This window comes from Malania oleifera, chromosome 3, assembly GCF_029873635.1.
Source record: "Malania oleifera isolate guangnan ecotype guangnan chromosome 3, ASM2987363v1, whole genome shotgun sequence".
Taxonomy (NCBI): domain Eukaryota; kingdom Viridiplantae; phylum Streptophyta; class Magnoliopsida; order Santalales; family Ximeniaceae; genus Malania; species Malania oleifera.
In genome coordinates, this window is record NC_080419.1 from 88340238 (window position 1) to 88360003 (window position 19766).

General features: G+C 33.6%; 1 protein-coding gene across 1 annotated transcript; it reads right to left on the reverse strand.

The window, feature by feature from the left end:
• Positions 1 to 15405: 15405 nt before the first annotated feature.
• Positions 15406 to 16116, reverse strand: LOC131151418 (uncharacterized). The gene is given in 1 exon segment (XM_058102662.1): positions 15406 to 16116. A coding segment is annotated over 1 exon segment (711 nt).
• Positions 16117 to 19766: the final 3650 nt, after the last annotated feature.

Sequence of the window (19766 nt, forward strand, 5' to 3'; positions counted from 1 at the left end):
GGTTATTTGCGGGACCTCTAATCTTGCAACTAGCATGATTTCGAACTCAAAAATGAAAGGAATAAAAGACTCAACTTAAGGACCTTGACTAAAAGTGAAAATTTAAAATTCATTCGGATCATCGGGGCTTATTTTGAAAATATGAAATTGACTTTTAAAACCGAAAGGATTTATTTTAAGAATGCTTGCTTTGGGTTTATTTTGCGACCTTTGAATAAGGAAAGAAATTAATTTTGCAACTAAAGAATCTTTTTGTAAAAGCTCAGTGCAAAGAGGACTCAAAACTTTCCTAGAATACTAGGACTCGGCCTGAAATAGTAAGACTGTAATGACCTTGATTTTGAGAATGTGACTCTAATTTTGAAAATGACTCAAACTTGAAACAATCGGAGCTTTAATCAGGTTTAAAGTCTATTTCACAATCATCAGGTCTTTCTAAGAAGGCCTGGTAAAAATTAGAGTGTCAACAAGAGTAAAGCCTCCCAATTAAAAATAGACTAGGGAAGCAAAATCCATGTCCTACCTTCTCCATGCAATATAAGAGAACAAAGAAATCAAAGGGCAAAAACCATCTTTTTATGTAAAAAAAAAAAAAATCACTCTTTTCCATCTAGTTCTCTAGCTAACATATGTTTACCCCAAGGCTCAACTTTAATGTGTAGCATAGATGAGTACAAGTTTTAATAATCTTAGATCATCAAATGACCCATTAGATGATTGGTTGTAAAGTAATTATTAAGAGTTAAGACATAACTAAAATACTATTCTCTAAGTGATAAAATTGTTTTTAATATGCCCATTCTACAAGTTTATAAGAAATATTGTTGTGCTATGATCTCTTATATATTACTGGATTAATATCTTCCTATGTTATCTTGATAAGTTTACGTGTGGACCTCTTAATTTAAAAAATAACTAAATAAATAAATTAAACTTAAACAAATTCAAATGATTTTAAATTTCCTTATCAACATGTTTGGTTGCATATTTTAGGGTTTGAGTTTGAATTTATATAAAATTAAACAAAATGAAGTATGAAATTGTATTGAGTTTCGATCAAACCATACAAATCTAAATCTGAAATCTGAAATTCATACTCCTAAAAACTCTACCTTAAAGCACATTGAATGTAATTTGAATTATTACAGTTTTGTTGCTTATTAAAGTCTTAAATAATTTTTCATCACTTGTCCCACATGAAAATATTGTAGGGCCTATTCTCACCAACAGGAAGACCCCAACCACCTCTTTGTTCCTCATCTCAACTTACTTTGGGATATGACCTAACTCCTTGTCAACTGCAAAAAATAAGTAAAGAAACTAATAAGCACCTACAATTTCAAAAGCATTTAACACTTATATATATACATACATATATTAGTGTGTATAAATATATGTAATAGGGACAATATATACAATTGTCAATGATGATCCTTGACTTAAAATATTGTTAAAATTAAAATAATAAGTTTTATTTTTTGCACCATAAATTATAATATTTTTCATTTTATAATTATTATATGACAAGAAAAATATCATTTAAATTGCATTTTTTTTTTCACTTACCTCCACCATCTATCTTAGATAATATATGACTTCAAATATTATTAAAATTAAAATAATATTTTTTAATATTAAACAATTGTGACGAGAAAGATATTATTTATGTTACTATAAAAACTTTGAATTTTTTTTTGCTATTACTTCTTAATTTTACCAAACAGTAATGTACTTGACTTTCAGAGAATTAAAATTAGAAAATATTACATATTCAAATATTAAATATCCTAATAATTAAACTATTTCAATATTCAAATTTAAAGGCCGGTTCAAATAAAAATTATGAATGCAAAATTAAATTTCAATTCAATGTTGGCAGCTTAAAACTTAATTTTACCAAATCATGTCTTAGCATTAGAGGAAATTTAGAGGAGTTTGAACTTTTTTTTGAAGAAATTTAAGAGAATCAAGTCATTAAATCTTATCTCTTCCAAATATTAAATACCCTAATAATTAAACTATTTCAATATTCAAATTTAAAGGCCAGTTCAAATAAAAATTATGAATGCAAAATTAAATTTTAATTCAATGTTGGCAGCTTAAAACTTAATTTTACCAAATGATGTCTTAGCATTAGAGGAAATTTAGAGGAGTTTGAACATTTTTTTGAAGAAATTTAAGAGAATCAAGTCATTAAATCTTATCTCTTCAAATTAATTTTTGGGCGTACTTAAATTATATATTAATATGATCTTAAGAGACAATAGGATATCAAACAAAAGATTGACTTAAGGATATGGAACATATAACATAATCAAAGTGAATTAAAAACATGCTTTTGAATTTTTTAATCTCGCCTTCCGCGACAATTGGGGTTTAGATTTCCCTTTAAAAAAGTATGGGATTTTCGAAGCACAAGTGTGCTTAAAAGGCGTGGTGAATCTAAGACCTAATATCTGACATCAATATAATTTTAGTGAACAATGGAGAGTTTAAGGTGGTATTTGATAATTGGAAATTATCTCTAAGAATCACAATGTGAGTCAAAATGGTTGATTTCCATTCCTAATTTTTATTTTATGGTACACTTATTCTAATTCCCATTCCTCTTTTTACTTATATTTTGATTCCTGACTTTTATTCTTGAATCAAATCCTGATTCTTGGAAACACAGTATTTATTATAATATAATAATTTATATAATATAATATAATATACGTTACATAAATTTAAAAAATAATACTAATATTTGATAGCATTAGTAATATTTAAAATTATTATATACTTTAATATAAATATTGAATCATTATTATTAATATTTTTTATTATATGTAGTAATATTATAACATATAAAAAGTAATAGAACAATATTAGATGTTAAAATATTACAATATATTAATGGTTTGATTACAATAAAAGTAAAATCAAATATTTTTTTACTATCATCAATTATAAATACATAACAATAAAATTTAATAATGATATAGATTAGAAAAAAATATAATACTATTGCATATTAAATATACACAGACACATATATGTTATAATGTAAAATTATATATAATATAATAAAATATATATTACATAAATATGAGAAATAATATTAATATAATACTATATATATAATCTATATTAGATAAATTTAAAAAATAATATTAATATTATGACATTATTAAATATAAATATATAATAATATACTATATATTATAATGTAAAGTATTTTAATCATTATTATTAATATTTATATTATATATAATAATATTATAACACATAAAAAAGTAATATATATAATAATATTAAATTATAAAATACTATGATGTAATTTTGGTAGGATTATTTATTTATTATATTATTATGTATAACCTTAAAACAAGATAAGATTAATATTATTAATATTTGATGTAATTGGTGTAATCTCAAGAGGGGAGGTGAATTGTGTATTTAAAAATCTTCCTTGGTTAAGTGTGTTTAGTTAGAAGTAGCAGGCATTATTACACAAACATAGGGTCTTTCTAATCAACTACAAACCCAACAATATATAACTGAGCAAATATTTAAACACCGATAGTAGTCTCAATATTTTCCAATTAGTCTCAAATTCCACAAATAATAATGTATGTCTATATGTATAAACCAAATAAAGCATTCACAACAAATTAAGCATAAGCATACATATACTGAAAGTAAAAAGATAAGGGAAGAGAATGACACAGATATTTGTTATCGGGGTTCAGTCAATACTGCCTACGTCCTCATCTTAAACTAACAAGTAAGAGGATTCCACTCAGTGCTCACTTAATGGGGGGAGCGACACCGATTACGCCCTCTCCTTACGGGGCGAGGAATACCCAATCTCACATTATAGGGTTGAGCCCAACCTACAACTACACCTTACAAGACGGTGCTCCTAGTTTTCCTAACTTGGTCTAAACCAATATGGTGTACACTTTACAAGAATGTGCAAATCCTAACTTTCCTAACCAAGTCTAAGTCAATATAGGACTCACAATAGGGCGAGTCTTTCTCTTCAGACCACGCCTGTAATACAACAAATATAAATTTTTGTACAAACAAATTGCTTCTAAAATAAGCAAATGTGTACACAATAAAGCTCTATATGCACTCACGCATGATATGAATTCAAAGCTCAATGTGAGTATGTGTATTTTTTCACTCAAAAGGATTTTTCAAATAAAGTGTAGAGTGAAAAATAACTTTCTCAAAATTAAAGTTTTAAAGACCTTTCAAGCAAATATGTATATATGAAAATATGCTCAAGGTACTCTTAGCTTGCTCAAAGATTTTCTCCAAAAATTATATGTCAAAAAGGTGTAGGAGAAACTTAAAGTTTTGCTCAAAGATGATTTTTGTAATAAAGAACAAGTGAGCTTTTGAATTTTGCAATGGATGTGCAAAGATTCACCAGTTACAAAAGTTTTCCCAACAAAATGTTTATCAAGAGAATATATAGGAGAAACTTTATGCAAATTCTCATAAAATGATTTTTAAAGTAAAGAAATGAGTGAAGAGACTTAAGGAATAGCCCTAAGATCTGGTTGTAGTGCATACGGATAACAAAAAAAAATTGATCTTGCATGCAATCGATAATTACGTTATTAAGACTTGCAAGATATGTCTGGTTTGATCCCGAATCAACAAATAGGAAAACGAGCTCTTGAAGACAATCAGGAATCTTCTACTGTATTCCTTAAACACACCTTGCTCCTGAGAGAGTGGGCTCGTAAGCGGCTACTAGGGTTTTCTTCTCTCACGAAAATGTCTGCCTCTGTGAGAGTTTACTCGTCTCCCCCAGCTGCTGAATGAAGCGCATGTATATATAGGCTATAGCAGGGACCTCTGGGAAAATATGACTAGGGCTTCCCATGTAATTAAGAATTCCTAATCCGAGATGAATTCATCCTTAATTACATTAATTATAACTCATACCACTAAAGAATTATAATTGCACTCCCTGACATATTCGAAATTAAATTTCGAGCTCCTATTATTAAATGATTATTTATCTCCCTACGTAAAGATTACAGATACCCGTCTACTAAATTAAATTACTGACAATTTCATTAATTGATATATTAATTCCTTGAGACCTTCCACTTAACTTATTTGATGTGTCGGATTCAAAATCCACCTGTAGGGTTTGACACAATCAAAACTTATAAGCTTCCTCAAGAGGGTATCATCAACCCCGATACCAGGATGTGGATTCCATCAATAATTAATGTTCACCATACACATAATGTCATCACCTAACTCACTAAGTATTTTGACCCATAAAGAATCTCACTTTTCTATGAATCAAAGTAATAAACACTATATGCACGTGTCCAATAATCATATCAGGATTAAGAGCATAAGCTCTCATAATAACCATAAGATATTAATTATTTTACATAGTTAGTATAAAAACAATTATCCTAAGACGGCCATGTTCAATACACACAAAGTGTACTAGCACAAGGAGTTGGAACTGTACCATTCCCAATAGTCAAAACAAACCTATTAAAACCTTGTGTTACGGTCCTACCAATGGTGTGTCCAATTTCATTTAAGGCTGTGAACAATAAACTTATATTCTATAAGAACTGATGATCTAATCTTTGTGTATAAGTCATACTCTACACACTAGATCACCTACTATATAGAATAAAAGACACATATGCATAATCATTAAATAAATAATGTCAGGCAAACATTGCTCACAAAGATTCTCATTAAAATGGAATAACTGAAGTTATTAATAAATACTAAAATCGATTACATAAAGCATGTCTTTAGTATAAATCCCTAACAATCTCCCACTTAGACTCAAAGCCATGCTAGCATACATCTCACTCCCATTCCCTCTACATGACTATCAAAAGTCCTAACTAGTAAGCTCTTTGTAAACAGGTCTACCGGGTTGCTTGCCAATGCAATCTTGATTACCATTACAACACCTTTCTACACAATATCTCGTATCAGGTGATACTTGTGCTCGATGTTTTTTGCCCTCTTGTGGCTCCTAGGTTCCTTCGAGTTAGCAACTGCTCCACTATTATCACAGTAAAGTGTAATAGGAGATTGTACTGAAGGCACCACTCCTAGATCCAATAGAAAGTTCCTGAGCCGAACGACTTCCTTGGCTGCCTCAGAGGCTGCCACATATTCGGCCTCCATAGTGGAATCAGCAACACATGATTGCTTGATACTCCTCCAACTAATAACTCCACCCACATTTCCCAAGGTTGATTTTCTAGAATCCTTATTTGACTGAAAATCTGAGTTTGTGTACGCAATGGGTACTAAACTATCTGCCTAATAAACCAACATATAATCCCTAGTTCTTTTCATGTACTTGATTATATTTTTTATCGCAATCTAGTGTTTTCGCCCTAGGTTAGACTGATATCTGTTGACCATGCCTATGGAAAAATAGATGTCAGGTCTAGTGCAAAACATAGCATACATGAGGCTTCCTACTACTAATGCATAAGGAACTGCCTTCATGTTCTTTACCTCAATCAATGTTTTAGGACACTGATCCTTGGATAAGGAGATTTCATGTCTAAAAGGGAGTAACCCTTTCTTGGAATCCTGCATGCTAAAATGGGCAAGAATCATATTAACATAAGTAACTTGTGATAAGTCCAACATCCTTTGCTTGCGATCTCCCAAAAGCTTGATCGCAAGGATGTGACTGCCTTATCCTAAGTCCTTCATGTCAAACTATCTGGATAACCATATCTTAACCAAAGATAATACCCCCACATCTTTCCGATGAGTAAGATATCATTCACATATAGCACCAAGAATACCACCATGTTTCCATCATGCTTTTTGTATACACATAACTGATCAGGGCATTGATCAAAAACCATAAGATTTAATGGCTTGATCAAAACGGATGTTCCAAGACCTAGATGTCTGCTTAAGTCCATAAATAGACTTCTTAATCTTGCACAACATGTGTTGTTGGCCTACTGCTGCAAAACCATTTCGTTGCACCATATAGATGCACTCATCAAAACTTCCATTAAAGAAAGCTGTCTTGACATTCATTTGCCAAATTTCATAATTGAAATGAGCTACAATGGATAAGAGAATCCAGATAGACTTTAGCATGGTCACCGGTGAGAAAGTTTCCTCATAGTCGATTCCCTCTCTCTAAGTATACTCTTTCGCAACAAGCCTAGCCTTGAAGGTTTTAACCCTCATGTTTGCTCCTCTCTTCTTCTTATAGATCCACTTGCATCCGATGGGTTTTATCCCTTCGGGTGGCTCTACAAGATCCTAGACTTGATTAGAGTACATAGACTCCATCTCTTATTTCATAGCCCTCTGCCAAAGTTCTGCATCTTTATCTTGAAGTGCTTTACAGTAGTTGTCGGGTTCGGTATCCAATTCATCAGGGATCCTGTCATAAGACTCTTCCAAGAACATATACCGATCAGGCTGGTGTACAACCCTCCCACTAAGACGAGGCACATTTTGTTGTGTTGATCCTGATCCTTGTGCACCATCATTCTGCCCTGGTTGTACAACTAGCGTATTGATGATACTTGCATATGATGGGTCAGACTCAGCTCGAATTACAACATTCCTCCCACTACAATGAGGCAATGGGATGTCAATAACTCTGTCTTGTGGTGGTTCTTCTTGCACTATTGGTATAGCTGGTATATCTCCTCTCAACTCTTCTTAAACAATCCTACTTCTGAATTTGTGGTTTATTACATAGTTCTCTTCTAAGAATTGAGCATTGGTGCTAACAATGGCTTTCTAATCCTTAGGACAATAAAATAAGCCACCTTTCGTTCCTCTAGGGTAGCCAACAAATAAATAGACATCTGTCCTTGATTCCAACTTATCTATTTTCCCTTTTAGCACGTGTGTTGGACTACCCCATATCCGAACATGCCGCAGACTAGGTTTGTGCCCAGTCCACAAATTTGTGGGTGTAGTAGGTATTGACTTTGATAGGACCAATTTTAGAATATAGGCTACTGTTTCTAGTGCATTCCCCCAAAATGAATTAGGAAAATCTAAATAACTCATTATAGATCTGACCATGTCCATAAGAGTCCTATTCCTTCTTTCTACTACACCATTCTGTTGTGGCATATCAGGTGCAGACAGTTGGGATTCAATTCCGTCCTCTGATAAGTAATCCAAAAATTCTCCTAAGAGGTACTCGCCACCACGATCAGATTGTATTGTCTTGATACATTTACCCTGACGTTTCTCTGTTTCTACCTTAAATACCTTGAATTTCTCAAAGCATTCAGACTTACGGCACATCAAATAATTATACACATACCATAAGTAATCATTAATGAAAGTAACGAAATACTCAAAGTCACTCTATCCTAGATATTCATGGGGCCACACAAATTAGAGTGAACCAATTCTAATGCCTTTTTGCTCTATAGCCCTTAGCCGAAAAGGGCCGCTTGGTTATCTTACTTTCTAAGCAGGTTTCACAGGCTAGTAGTACCTCCACTTCTAATGAACCTAATGATCCATTCTGAACCAGCCTTGAAATCTATCTCAGATTAATATGACCTAGGCGTAAGTGTCAAAGATAAGTTTGGTTCAATTTAGAAGGTTTCTTTCTCTTACATGGTAGTTTATCTGCAATAACCCAAAAAAAATGTAAAAAATAAATAAATAAATAAATAGAAAATCGGCCATGATTTTCTGAGGTAAGGACAAAATCGGCGACGATTTTGTGGAATTACCACGGGTCAGTAATGGGTTAAACGGAAAAAATAGGGTCGGTTAAAAATAAAATTGACGATGGTTTTCTAGAGGTCTAAGAAAACCGTCGACAGTTTAATGTGCAGAGGTGACTATAAAGAAAAATCATGCGAGAGATTTGAGTCAAAATCCTTTTTCTTTCCTTTTCTCCTCTGAAACCTACACTTTTCCCCCTTATTTTCCTCGATTCTCATTCCTTTAAGGCTTATTTTGATGATCCGGAACCACCACGAGGTTTGTGGGATCGTTCTCTGCAAAGTAACCGAAGCAAATCGTTGATTTGGGGTTTTGGGAAACCATCCCAAAATCAGGATAAGTGAGATAATTTAAGGTTTTATTATTAGATTAAGGTAAATGGAACTTAGGAAGTATTTAATGAGTGTTGTTTGGGGATTTAAGTTGATAAGTAGGGTTTTTGATTCAAGGTTCGGGTGAGCACCGTAGATATCTTTTCGGGGTCCCTGTTGGTGTAGTTTAAGAACGCAGGTAAAGGGGAATATATATTAAACCAAGTTTCATGAATTAAATGGATAAATGGATTATGTTATGTATATATGTATATGTTTTTGTATCGATTTAAAATGTCAACCGTTTAAATTATAATTTATGAGCCTAGGGTTGTTTTATTGGATATGTATATGTGAAAATGGACTAATGAAAGTAAAAGATTTTTCAAGATAAATATGTAAGAAATTAAAGGTATATTTTCAATATATGAATGATAAGTGAGGGTTGGCTTATTTTACAGAACATGTTTGAAATATATTGTTAAATTGTGTGGCATGAGTAAAATGGAAATTATATGTTGAATTATGTTTTATGTATGAGATAAAAGTTATACAAGGAATGCAATGAGAATGAAAATGTTGTATGAACTATGTTGCATGTGATTGTTAATGTAACCATATAAATGATAAACAACTAAAAGGAGTTGTAGTAGTAGATTTAGCACATATCTATGTGGACTAACTGATGTACAGTTAAAATGAGTCGTAGTACGAATGCATGAAATGAAATGAAAAGAATGGAATGAAATGAAAGGGAAATGAAATATGAAATGTGAACAATGTAAAATGAGAAAAACTCATGTAAAGTGAAATGCTACGAAATGTCAAAGATGAGAACATGAAAACATGAGAAATACAGGATAAATGACAAATAGACTAATGTATTATTGTAGTATCAGTATTCACGCTAGTATGATATGTATTTATATGAGTGGGGCAAAACTCTTCGCCCGAGGGCTTGCTGAGAAAGGTGAGTGCCCTAGTAAGTATCAAATGTAGCAGTAGGTTGCATAACGTATTAGGGCAGATGGAAATTACTTGTATGAGCATGTAAATTTCCTTATTCTTGGGAGCCCTTTGCTGGTAAACCATTGTATGAATTATGTGAGTAAGAGATTACTTTTTCACTTGAGGGCTTATTGAGTAAGGTAAGTAATGTCCTGATATACTTCAATTGTGACCATTGGTTGCCTAAAGTATCAGAGTAAAGGGGTGCTACTTGTATAGGCGGGTAATTACCCTAGTCTTTAGGTATTCTCAGGAGTAAAATACCTTGCATATGTTTAATTAGGCTTAGGAAAGGATTTTAGAAAATATGATAATGATTTGTAAATGATGAATACATATACATATGTTATTTACAAACCTCATGTTGGTCACATGCTGATTTAATATATTGTTTCTTCTCTTATTGAGACGTGTCTCACCCAAATACAAATTTATCTTTTCAGGACCTCCACGGCATCGAGCTTAGAGAGCTTGAGATTATTATAGCATTTTTGGATATAGAAAGGAAAAAGGTATAACAATGATGATACTTTTGGGATGTATAAATTTATGTTTTATGTTTTAAGTCTTCTGAGTTGTGAATACTGGGAAGTGTGGATTATGTTTTTGGAGATATATATATGTCGATACAAGTGGAGAAATGGTTTAATTTTGAATGTAGATAGATGTAGAAAACTCTGGTATTATATTGGTTGAGGATTGTAGTTATGCTTTCCGCTGCATAATTGTAAATTGAATAATAGGTACAGGAAAATAGATTACGTGGCACTCAGGTCCCACCAGGCGGGTTCAGGGCACCACGAAGCATGGTTTATTCAGGTATAACACATTGGACCGAGTTTTCGGGTTTGAGACGTTACATTTTGGTATTAGAGCAAGTTTTGGGTTCTGCAAATTTAGGGATGATTTATACCAGAGTATAGGAATCAGTTAGGATGAGGATACTAGATGGATAGGTTAGGTATTGAGAAGTATAGGATTTTGTTTTATAGTTTAGAGGCAGAAGTACGTCGATGATTTCCTATGATTTTTCTAAAGCAGTCGACGGCCTCAGAAAAGCCACAGTAAACCTTAGATGTTTTCATTTATAAACTGTGAGACTGGTTCTTATATGGAGAATTTAGATGTATATTGGATTTAAATTTAATGATTGTATTGTTAGAGTTATGATATAGGATTTAAATTTAATGATTGTGTTGTTAGAGTTATGATATGGGATTCTTAACTCTTTCCTATCCTATTTTCAGGATAGATCCTAGGGATGAGGATGTAGAGGCTGAAGGAAGGGATGATTCAGCGACTTTTAACGAAGAAGATATTGATACCTCCATAATGTTGAGGGGTATAGCCCGACAAGTCAGGGCAGAAATGAGGAAGAATCTGAGCGAGGAGAAGTGTCCACTTGCGGGTCAGGGCTGCAACATCAAGGAGTTCATGAGGATGAACCCTCCGGCCTTCGTAGGAGGACCTGATCCAGTGGCTTCAGAGAATTGGTATAAAAATATAGAGGAGATCATGACTATACTCGATTGCATGGACGAGCAGAAGGTCCATTATGCTTCATTTAAGATGACTAGAGATGCAAAATGTTGGTGGCTTTTGTGAAGCTACTAGAAGAGCAGAGGCTGATAAAGATAGCACTGACCTGGGAGCGATTTAAAGAGCTGTTCTTTGATAGGTATTTCCCCTTATCTATTAGAGAGGAAAAGATTGAAGAGTTTACTAACTTGACCTAGGGGAATATGACCGTTGGGAAGTATGCGATGAAATTTGTGGAGCTATCTCGCTTCGCACTGCTCTTGATCCCGAACAAGATAAGAAAGGCCAAAAATTTTGAAAAAGGCCTGAGACGCAGAATTTATGAGCTGGTGGTGGGATTCCAGGTCTAGAATTTCTCAAACTTGGTTGATAAGGTTTCGGTGCTGGAAAAGAGCATCTAGGGCAGTACAAAGCCTATAGAAAGCAAAAGAAGAGGCCTGCACCATCCAGTTTTCAAGTTGAGGTCAGTCAGGGATTGGGGAAGAAAGGGAAAGATGCTATGGGCTCAAGGCAGGAGATAGGATATTGGGGTTATCCTGGTTATCAGGGTAATCAGTCTTACTCCGTATGCCAAAAATGTAACAAGAGGCATAGGGGTGAATTCTGGTTTGGGACTCCTAATTGTTTCAGGTACAGTAAATCGGGGCATATCAAGAAAAATTGTTAGGAACCGTTGCCTATTGTACTTGTACCGAACTAAGACCGGGGGAAGTAGCAAGTACCACTAGGAAGAGGTAGTCCAGCATGAGTTTACTCGTTGATTCAGCCTAAGCCAGATAATGTCAGGGGCGTAGGTATGAGTTTATGATTAAGATAATAATGATATAATTTGGTTATGGATGATTAAGAAGTTTCTATGATGATTCTATTTCATTGTGGATAATGTAGGAATTCTTTTGATATAAATATTGGGTTATAGTGAGTTAATGAATGTATAAAATGAGGAAATGATTGATTAATAAATAAATTTTGAGGAAAAAATTTTCTAAAGGAAGGGAGAATGTAATAACCCGAAAAAAAAAAATCGGCCATGGTTTTCTGAGGTAAGGACAAAACCAGCAACGGTTTTGTGGAATTACCGTGGGTCAGTAATGGGTTAAAAGGTAAAAATAGGGCCGATTAAAAATAAAACTGGCGACGATTTTCTAGAGGTCTAAGAAAATCGTCAACGATTTTCTATGCAGAGGTGGCTATAAAGAAAAATCCTGTGAGAGATTTGAATAAAAATCCTTTTTCTTTCTTTTTCTCCTCTGAAACCTATGGTTTTCCCTCTTATTTTCCTTAATTCTCGCTTCCTTAAGGCTTATTTTGATAATCCGGAACCACCACGAGGTTCATGGGATCGTTCTCTACAAAGTAGTCGAAGTTGATCATTGTTTGGGGTTTTAGGAAACTATCCAAAAATGAGGGTAAGTGAGATAATTTAAGATTTTATTATTAGATTAGGTATATGGAACTTATAAAGTATTTAATGAGTGTTGTTTGGGGATTTAAGTTGATAAGTAAGGTTTTTGATTTAGGGTTCGGGTGAGTGCCGTAGCCTGCAGGTATCTTTTTGGGGTCCCTATTGGCGTAGTTCAAGAACACAGGTAAGGGGGAATATATATTAAACCAGGTTTTATGAATTAAATGGATAAATGGATTATGTTATATATATATGTATATGTTTTCGTATGAATTTAAAATGTCAACCGTTTAAATTATAATTTCTTAGCCTAGGGTTCTTTTATCAGATATGTATATGTGAAAATGGACTGATGAAAGTGAAAAAATTTTCAGGATAACTGTGTAAGAAATTAAAAGTATATTTTTAGTATATGAATGATAAGTGAGGGTTGACTTATTTTACAGAATATGTTTGAAATATATTGTTAAATTGTGTGGCATGAGTAAAATGGAAATTCTACGTTGAATTATGTTATATGTATGAGATATATGTTATACAAGGAATGCAATGAGAATGAAAATGTTATATGAACTATGCTGAAAGTGATTGTTAATATAGCCATGTAAATGATGAATAGCTAAAATGAGTTGTAGTAGCAGATTTAGCGCATATTTATATGGACTAACTTATGTACAGCTAAAAGGAGTTGTAGTACGAATGCATGAAATGAAAGGAAAATGAAATGGAAATGAAATGTGAAATATGAACAATGTAAAATGAGAAAAAGTCACATAAAGTGAAATGCTACAAAATGTCAAAGATGATAACATGAACAAATGAGAAATGCCGGATAAATGACAAAAAAAGTAATGTATTATTGTAGTATCAGTATTCACGCTAACATGATATGTATTTATATGGGCGGGGCAAAACTCTTCTTTCGAGAGCTTGCTGAGAAAGGAGAGTGCCCAAGTAGGTATCAGATGAAGCAGTAGGCTGCATAACGTATTAGGGCAAAGGGAAAATACTTATATGAGCGGGTAAATTTCCTTATTCTCGAGAACCCTTTGCTGGTAAATCATTATATGAACTGTGTGAGTACGAGATTACTTTTTCACCTGAGAGCTTACTGAATGAGGTAAGTTCCCTGATATGCTTCAGTTGTGACCAATTGTTGCCTAAAGTATCAAAGTAGAGGGGTGCTACTTGTATAGGTGGGTAATCACCTCAATTCTTAGGTATTCTCGTGGGTAAAATACCTGACATGTGTTTGATCAGGTTCAGAAAAGGATTTTAGAAAATATGATAATGATTTGTAAATAATGAATACATATGCATATGTTATTTACAAACCTCATGTTTGTTACACGCTGATTTAATATATTGTTTCTTCTCTTACTGAGATGTGTCTCACCCGAATACAAATTTATCTTTTCAAGACCTCCATGGGATTGAGTTAGAGAGCTTGAGATTATTATAACATTTTTGGATATAGAAAGGAAAAGGGCATAACTATGATGACACTTTTGGGATGTATAAATTTTTTTTTTATGTTTTATATTTTAAGTCTTCTGAGTTGTGAATGCTAGGAATTGTGGATTATGTTTTTGGAAATATATATATATATATATATATATATATATGTGGATATAGGTGGAGAAATGGTTTATTTTGGAATGTAGATAGATGTAGAAAACTCTGGTATTATATTGGTTGAGGATTATAGTTACGGTTTCCGCTGCGTAATTGTAAATGAAATAACAAGTACAAAAAAATGGATTAAGTGGCACTCTAGTCCCACTAGGTGGGTTCAGGGCACCACAAAGCACAGTTTGTTAAGGTATAATGCACCAGAATGGGTTTTCGGGTTCTGGGCCTTACATTATCAGTGTTATTAAATTCATTTAGCTGCACTATAGGTGAAACATGATTAATAATGTAAAGATCATCCACCAATGTACTAGAATAGATAAAACTTTTATTTAAAGTTAATAACAACTTATTTGTTAAAAATAAACAGAATATCCGTGATTAACCAACTTGGAAACTGAGATCAAATTCCTTCTAATGGAAGGCACATAAAGAGAGTCTTTCAATATTAAAATCCTATCTCTACAAAAAAAAAAGCAAATATCTCCTACTGCAACTACTAACACTCTCGTGTCATCTCTCAGAAATACGTAAATCTCCCCATCACTTAACTGGCAGGTTTGTTGGAACCCCTGCAAGGAATTATAGATATGATTAGTGGCTCCCGTATCTACACACCAGGTACTGGTAGATATCACCGCTAAAAAACGTTTCAACTACTAGTGAATGAGATAAACCTTTATTGTTCTGTTTGGCGAGATAAACTGGACATTATGATTTCCAGTGCCCTGACTGCTTGCAGTGAAAACACTTGCCTTTAGGCTTTTTCACTCCATCCTACGGCCCATGCACTACTGGAGGAGCTCCCCGTAGTTTCTGAACTTTTTTTTCCTTCTTTCGGCCTTTCAGCCTAGAAGAAGAACCTTTCTCAGTCATAAGAGCAATAGTTGGCTTCTTGTTGAGGCCCCCAATTGCTTGAAGCTCTTTAAGTAATTCTGCCAATGAGTAAGAGAACTTATTCATGTTGTAGTTCAAGAAAAACTACTTGAAAGAGTCAGGTAGCGACTATAGAACGATATTGACCTGGGATTCCCCATCGATTTCAGCTCCAAGGATCTCTAACTCATTGAGAAGACCAATCATCTTCAAAACATGATTCCTTATTGGGGTCCCTGCTGCCATAGTAGTATTCATAAGTTCCTTCATAGTAGTCTGCCTAGAAGCACGATTTTGATTCCCAAACATTTCTTTGAGGTTTTGCATTAAATCATAGGCAGAAGGCACAAACTGATGCTGATGTTGCAGAACATTCAACATAGATGCCAAAATGTAACACCGCGCCATCTCATCAGCCTTAATCCACTTCCAGTAAGCCTGGGTTCCCTCATCGGTTGCCCTTTCACTAGGTTTCTGTGGACATACCTCTATGAGCACATACTTGTACTCCTCTACAGTCATTACAATATCCAAGTTCCTTTTCCAATCAATATAATTAGGTCCAACTAGTTTAGTTTCTTTGAGAATAACAGCTAGTGGATTGAAAGTCATTTTAATCCTGAGAATCACATATTATAACTAAATATGATGAGCAATAATAAACTTTTAATTCAATTAAAAGAATATGGTTCCCTCTACCAATATTTTCTTTTAAAGAATCTGTCAGCAACCTAGCACATCATGAGTAGTATACCTTGATGGGAGGTCGTCTACTATTCAACATTTGTGTAGATAGGTGAGGACCTATTAATTTTACTATCTAAGCAAGTAACTATGCCAAATAAAATTAAACTGCTGACTTAGCTTTGGTCCTATAAACAATAGAAGTGATTTAGATGGTGAGGATACTATTATTCACACCTAAGTGTATACCATCACATAATACTAGACCTATTGTCCCATAGTGAATCCCTAGATGGAGAGGTGACCAAATACTAACAATTACTAGAGTTTATACTTGGTGAGTCTATAATTAATTCCATCCGATGAGTAGGAAGATACTAATATCATCACATAAAATTAATTACTTCACCTATAAACTAGTGAAGGAGACCATGAGATTTATATCTTATAAATTCCCTCACCCACTTATTTATTTAATTTATGAGGGATACAAGCACGTGTTTAATATTTAAATAAATTTAATATTCCAATATTGGTGACTAAATTACACGCAACAAATAAAATTCCAAATTCCCTTAATATTTCTTCTTCTTTTTTTATAAAAAAAATTGTATTATAACTTGGGAATTAATTTTATTCTCTAGTTGTCCATGCATAAACCAACATTGAAATTTTAAATTTTACATGCTAATGACATAACGCAAGAACAACAAACACGCCAAGCAAGCATATATAAACAAGAAATATGATATAATAAATATTCGGCTATTATGGTCAAGTAGCTTGCATCATAACACCGTGAATCCTTGTTTGCCATTATGCTGTGCTAGGGTTCGACGGGGCCCCAAGGCAGTAACCCCAGCGGGGTTTGACCTACCCGGTAAGGTCGTAGGGGTTCGGGTAAATTTAAACTAAAATTCAAATTCAAAAAAGGAAAGAAAAACCACATCATAGTTCTAGGGGTTTTCCTATTTTTCACCACTGTTATGCACACGCCGTAGCTATGCCTCCTTCTTAGATGAAGCTGCATCAGATTACAAAATCCTATGCCTCCATAACCGGAGTTCACATGCTACGAATCTTATAATAAACAATCGCAATCACAAAACATACATTCGTGTGATGAAACTGCATCAAATTACAAAATCCTATACCTCCATAACCGGAGTTCACATGCTACAAATCTTATAATAAACAATCGCAATCACAAAACATACATTCTTGTGATGAAGCTGCATCAGATTACAAAATTCTATGCCTTCATAACCGAAGTTCACATGCTACGAATCTTGTAATAAATAATCACAAAACATACATTCATGTGACCATAATTGTCGGATAGAACGCTACAAAATAGAGGTTAGTGCATACATACGTTCTACCTTAAGCATGCATTGATTCGATTTTCGAAGAACACGATATTATTATTCATATACAGTATCAACCAAGGCTCTGATACCAATTGAAGTGACTTGCAAAATAACCCTAAGATCCAGTTGTAGTGCATACAGATAACAAAAAAAATTTGATATTGCATGCAATCCCTAATTACGTGATTAGGATTATACCTACGAGATATGTTTGGATTGATCCCAAAACTGCAAGTATGAAAACGAGCTCTTGAAGACGACCAAGAATCTTCTACTGTATTCCTTAAACATGCCTTGCTCCTGAGAGAGTGGGCTCATAAGCGGCTGCTAGGGTTTTCTTCTCTTATGAAAATGTCTGCCTCTGTGAGAGTTTGCTCATCTCCTCAGCTATTGAATGGAGGCATGTGTATAGGCTACAGTAGGGACCTTTGGGCAAATATGACTAGGGCTTCCCACGTAATTAAGAATTCCTAATCTGACTTGAATTGATCCTTAATTACGTTAATTATAATTCATACCACTAAAGAATTATAATTGCACTCTCTATCATATTCGAAATTAAATTTCGAGCTCCTATTATTAAATGCTTATTTATCTCCCCACATAAAGATTACAGATACCCGTCTATTAAATTAAATTACTGATAATTTAATTATTTGACATATTAATTCCCTAAGACCTTCCACTTAACTTATTTGATATGTTGGATTCAAAATCCACTTGCAGGGTTTGACACAATCAAAACTTATAAGCTTCCTTAAGGGGGTATCATCAATCTTGATATTAGGATGTGGATTCCATCAATAATTAATGTTCACCATACACATAATGTCATCACCTAACTCATTGAGTATTTTGGCCCATAAAGAATCTCACTCTTCTATGAATCAAAGTAATAAACACTATATGCATGTGTAATCATATCAGGGTTAAGAGCATAAGCACTCATAATAACCATGAGGTATTAATTGTTTTACATAGTTAGTATAAAAATAATTACCCCAAGACGGTCATGTTCAATACACACAAAGTGTACTAGCTCAAGGAGTTGGAACTGTACCATTCCCAATAGTTAAAATAGATCTATTAAAACCTTGTGCTACAGTCCTACCAATGGTGTGTCCAATTTCATTTAAGACTGTGAACAATAAACTTATATTATATAAGAACTGATGGTCTAATCTTCTGTGTATAAGTCGTACTCTATACATTAGAATACTTACTATATAGAATAAAAGACAAATATGCATAATCATTAAATAAATAATATCAGGAAAACATTGTTCACAAAGATTTTCATTAAAATGGAATAACTGAAGTTATTAATAAATACTAAAACCGATTACATAAAGCATGTCTTTTAGTATAAATCCCTAACGATGAGTGAGAGTGGATGCTTTTAAAAATGATACATCAAATGCCTGAAACAAAGATTCTCAACCAAACTTCAAAAGCAATAGGTATGCTAGTGAAGAAGGAGAGAAAATAATCAACAGCTCTCTTAAAAAGATTTTGAAATGAATGAAAAAGAGAGTATGGAATTAATAGCACAAAAATTGTTTGGGAGGATTTTATAATCTAAGCATTGATTAAAAATTGAGTTATGAGGGGGTATTTATAGACATTCTAACAAATTTGACCGTTAGGGACATATTAGGTATTTTAAAAATTGTTTAATTAAAAAATTAAACTCGTTTAGCGCTGAAAATTGTCGGAACCCGAGAGGTTCGGTCGACCGTGGGCATCACCGGTCGGCTGACCTCAGTTAACAATTTGAATTTTTCATAGGGTTTGGTCGGCTGAGGAAGGTGTTGGTCGACCGCCCAAAGGCGATTCCCGAACCTTCGTAGGTTCAGTCGATTGGGCTTAAGGTCGGTCTGTCGAGTCTTGGAGGCTGATCGGCTGAGCCTCTTTAACATTGAAGTGGCTGGCCAACTATCGTTTCAAAATACGACCAATATAGAAGGCCGGTTAGCTGGCCATATCAAGTGTTAGAAGGGTCGGTCGGCCGAGGCTTCTTAAATAGGCAAACCTCAGGGTTGGTCGACTAAGCTGATTTTAACGCTAAAGGGCCAGTCGACCGAGGTTACTTAAATCCTAAGATTTAGCCCTGTTTTTTACCTCAATTTTATTTTTAAAACCTTTGTAAGTGTTTAGCAAATTATGTAAAAGGTTTTTCGTGAAAGTGTTGGTTCCCCAAGGTCTGTC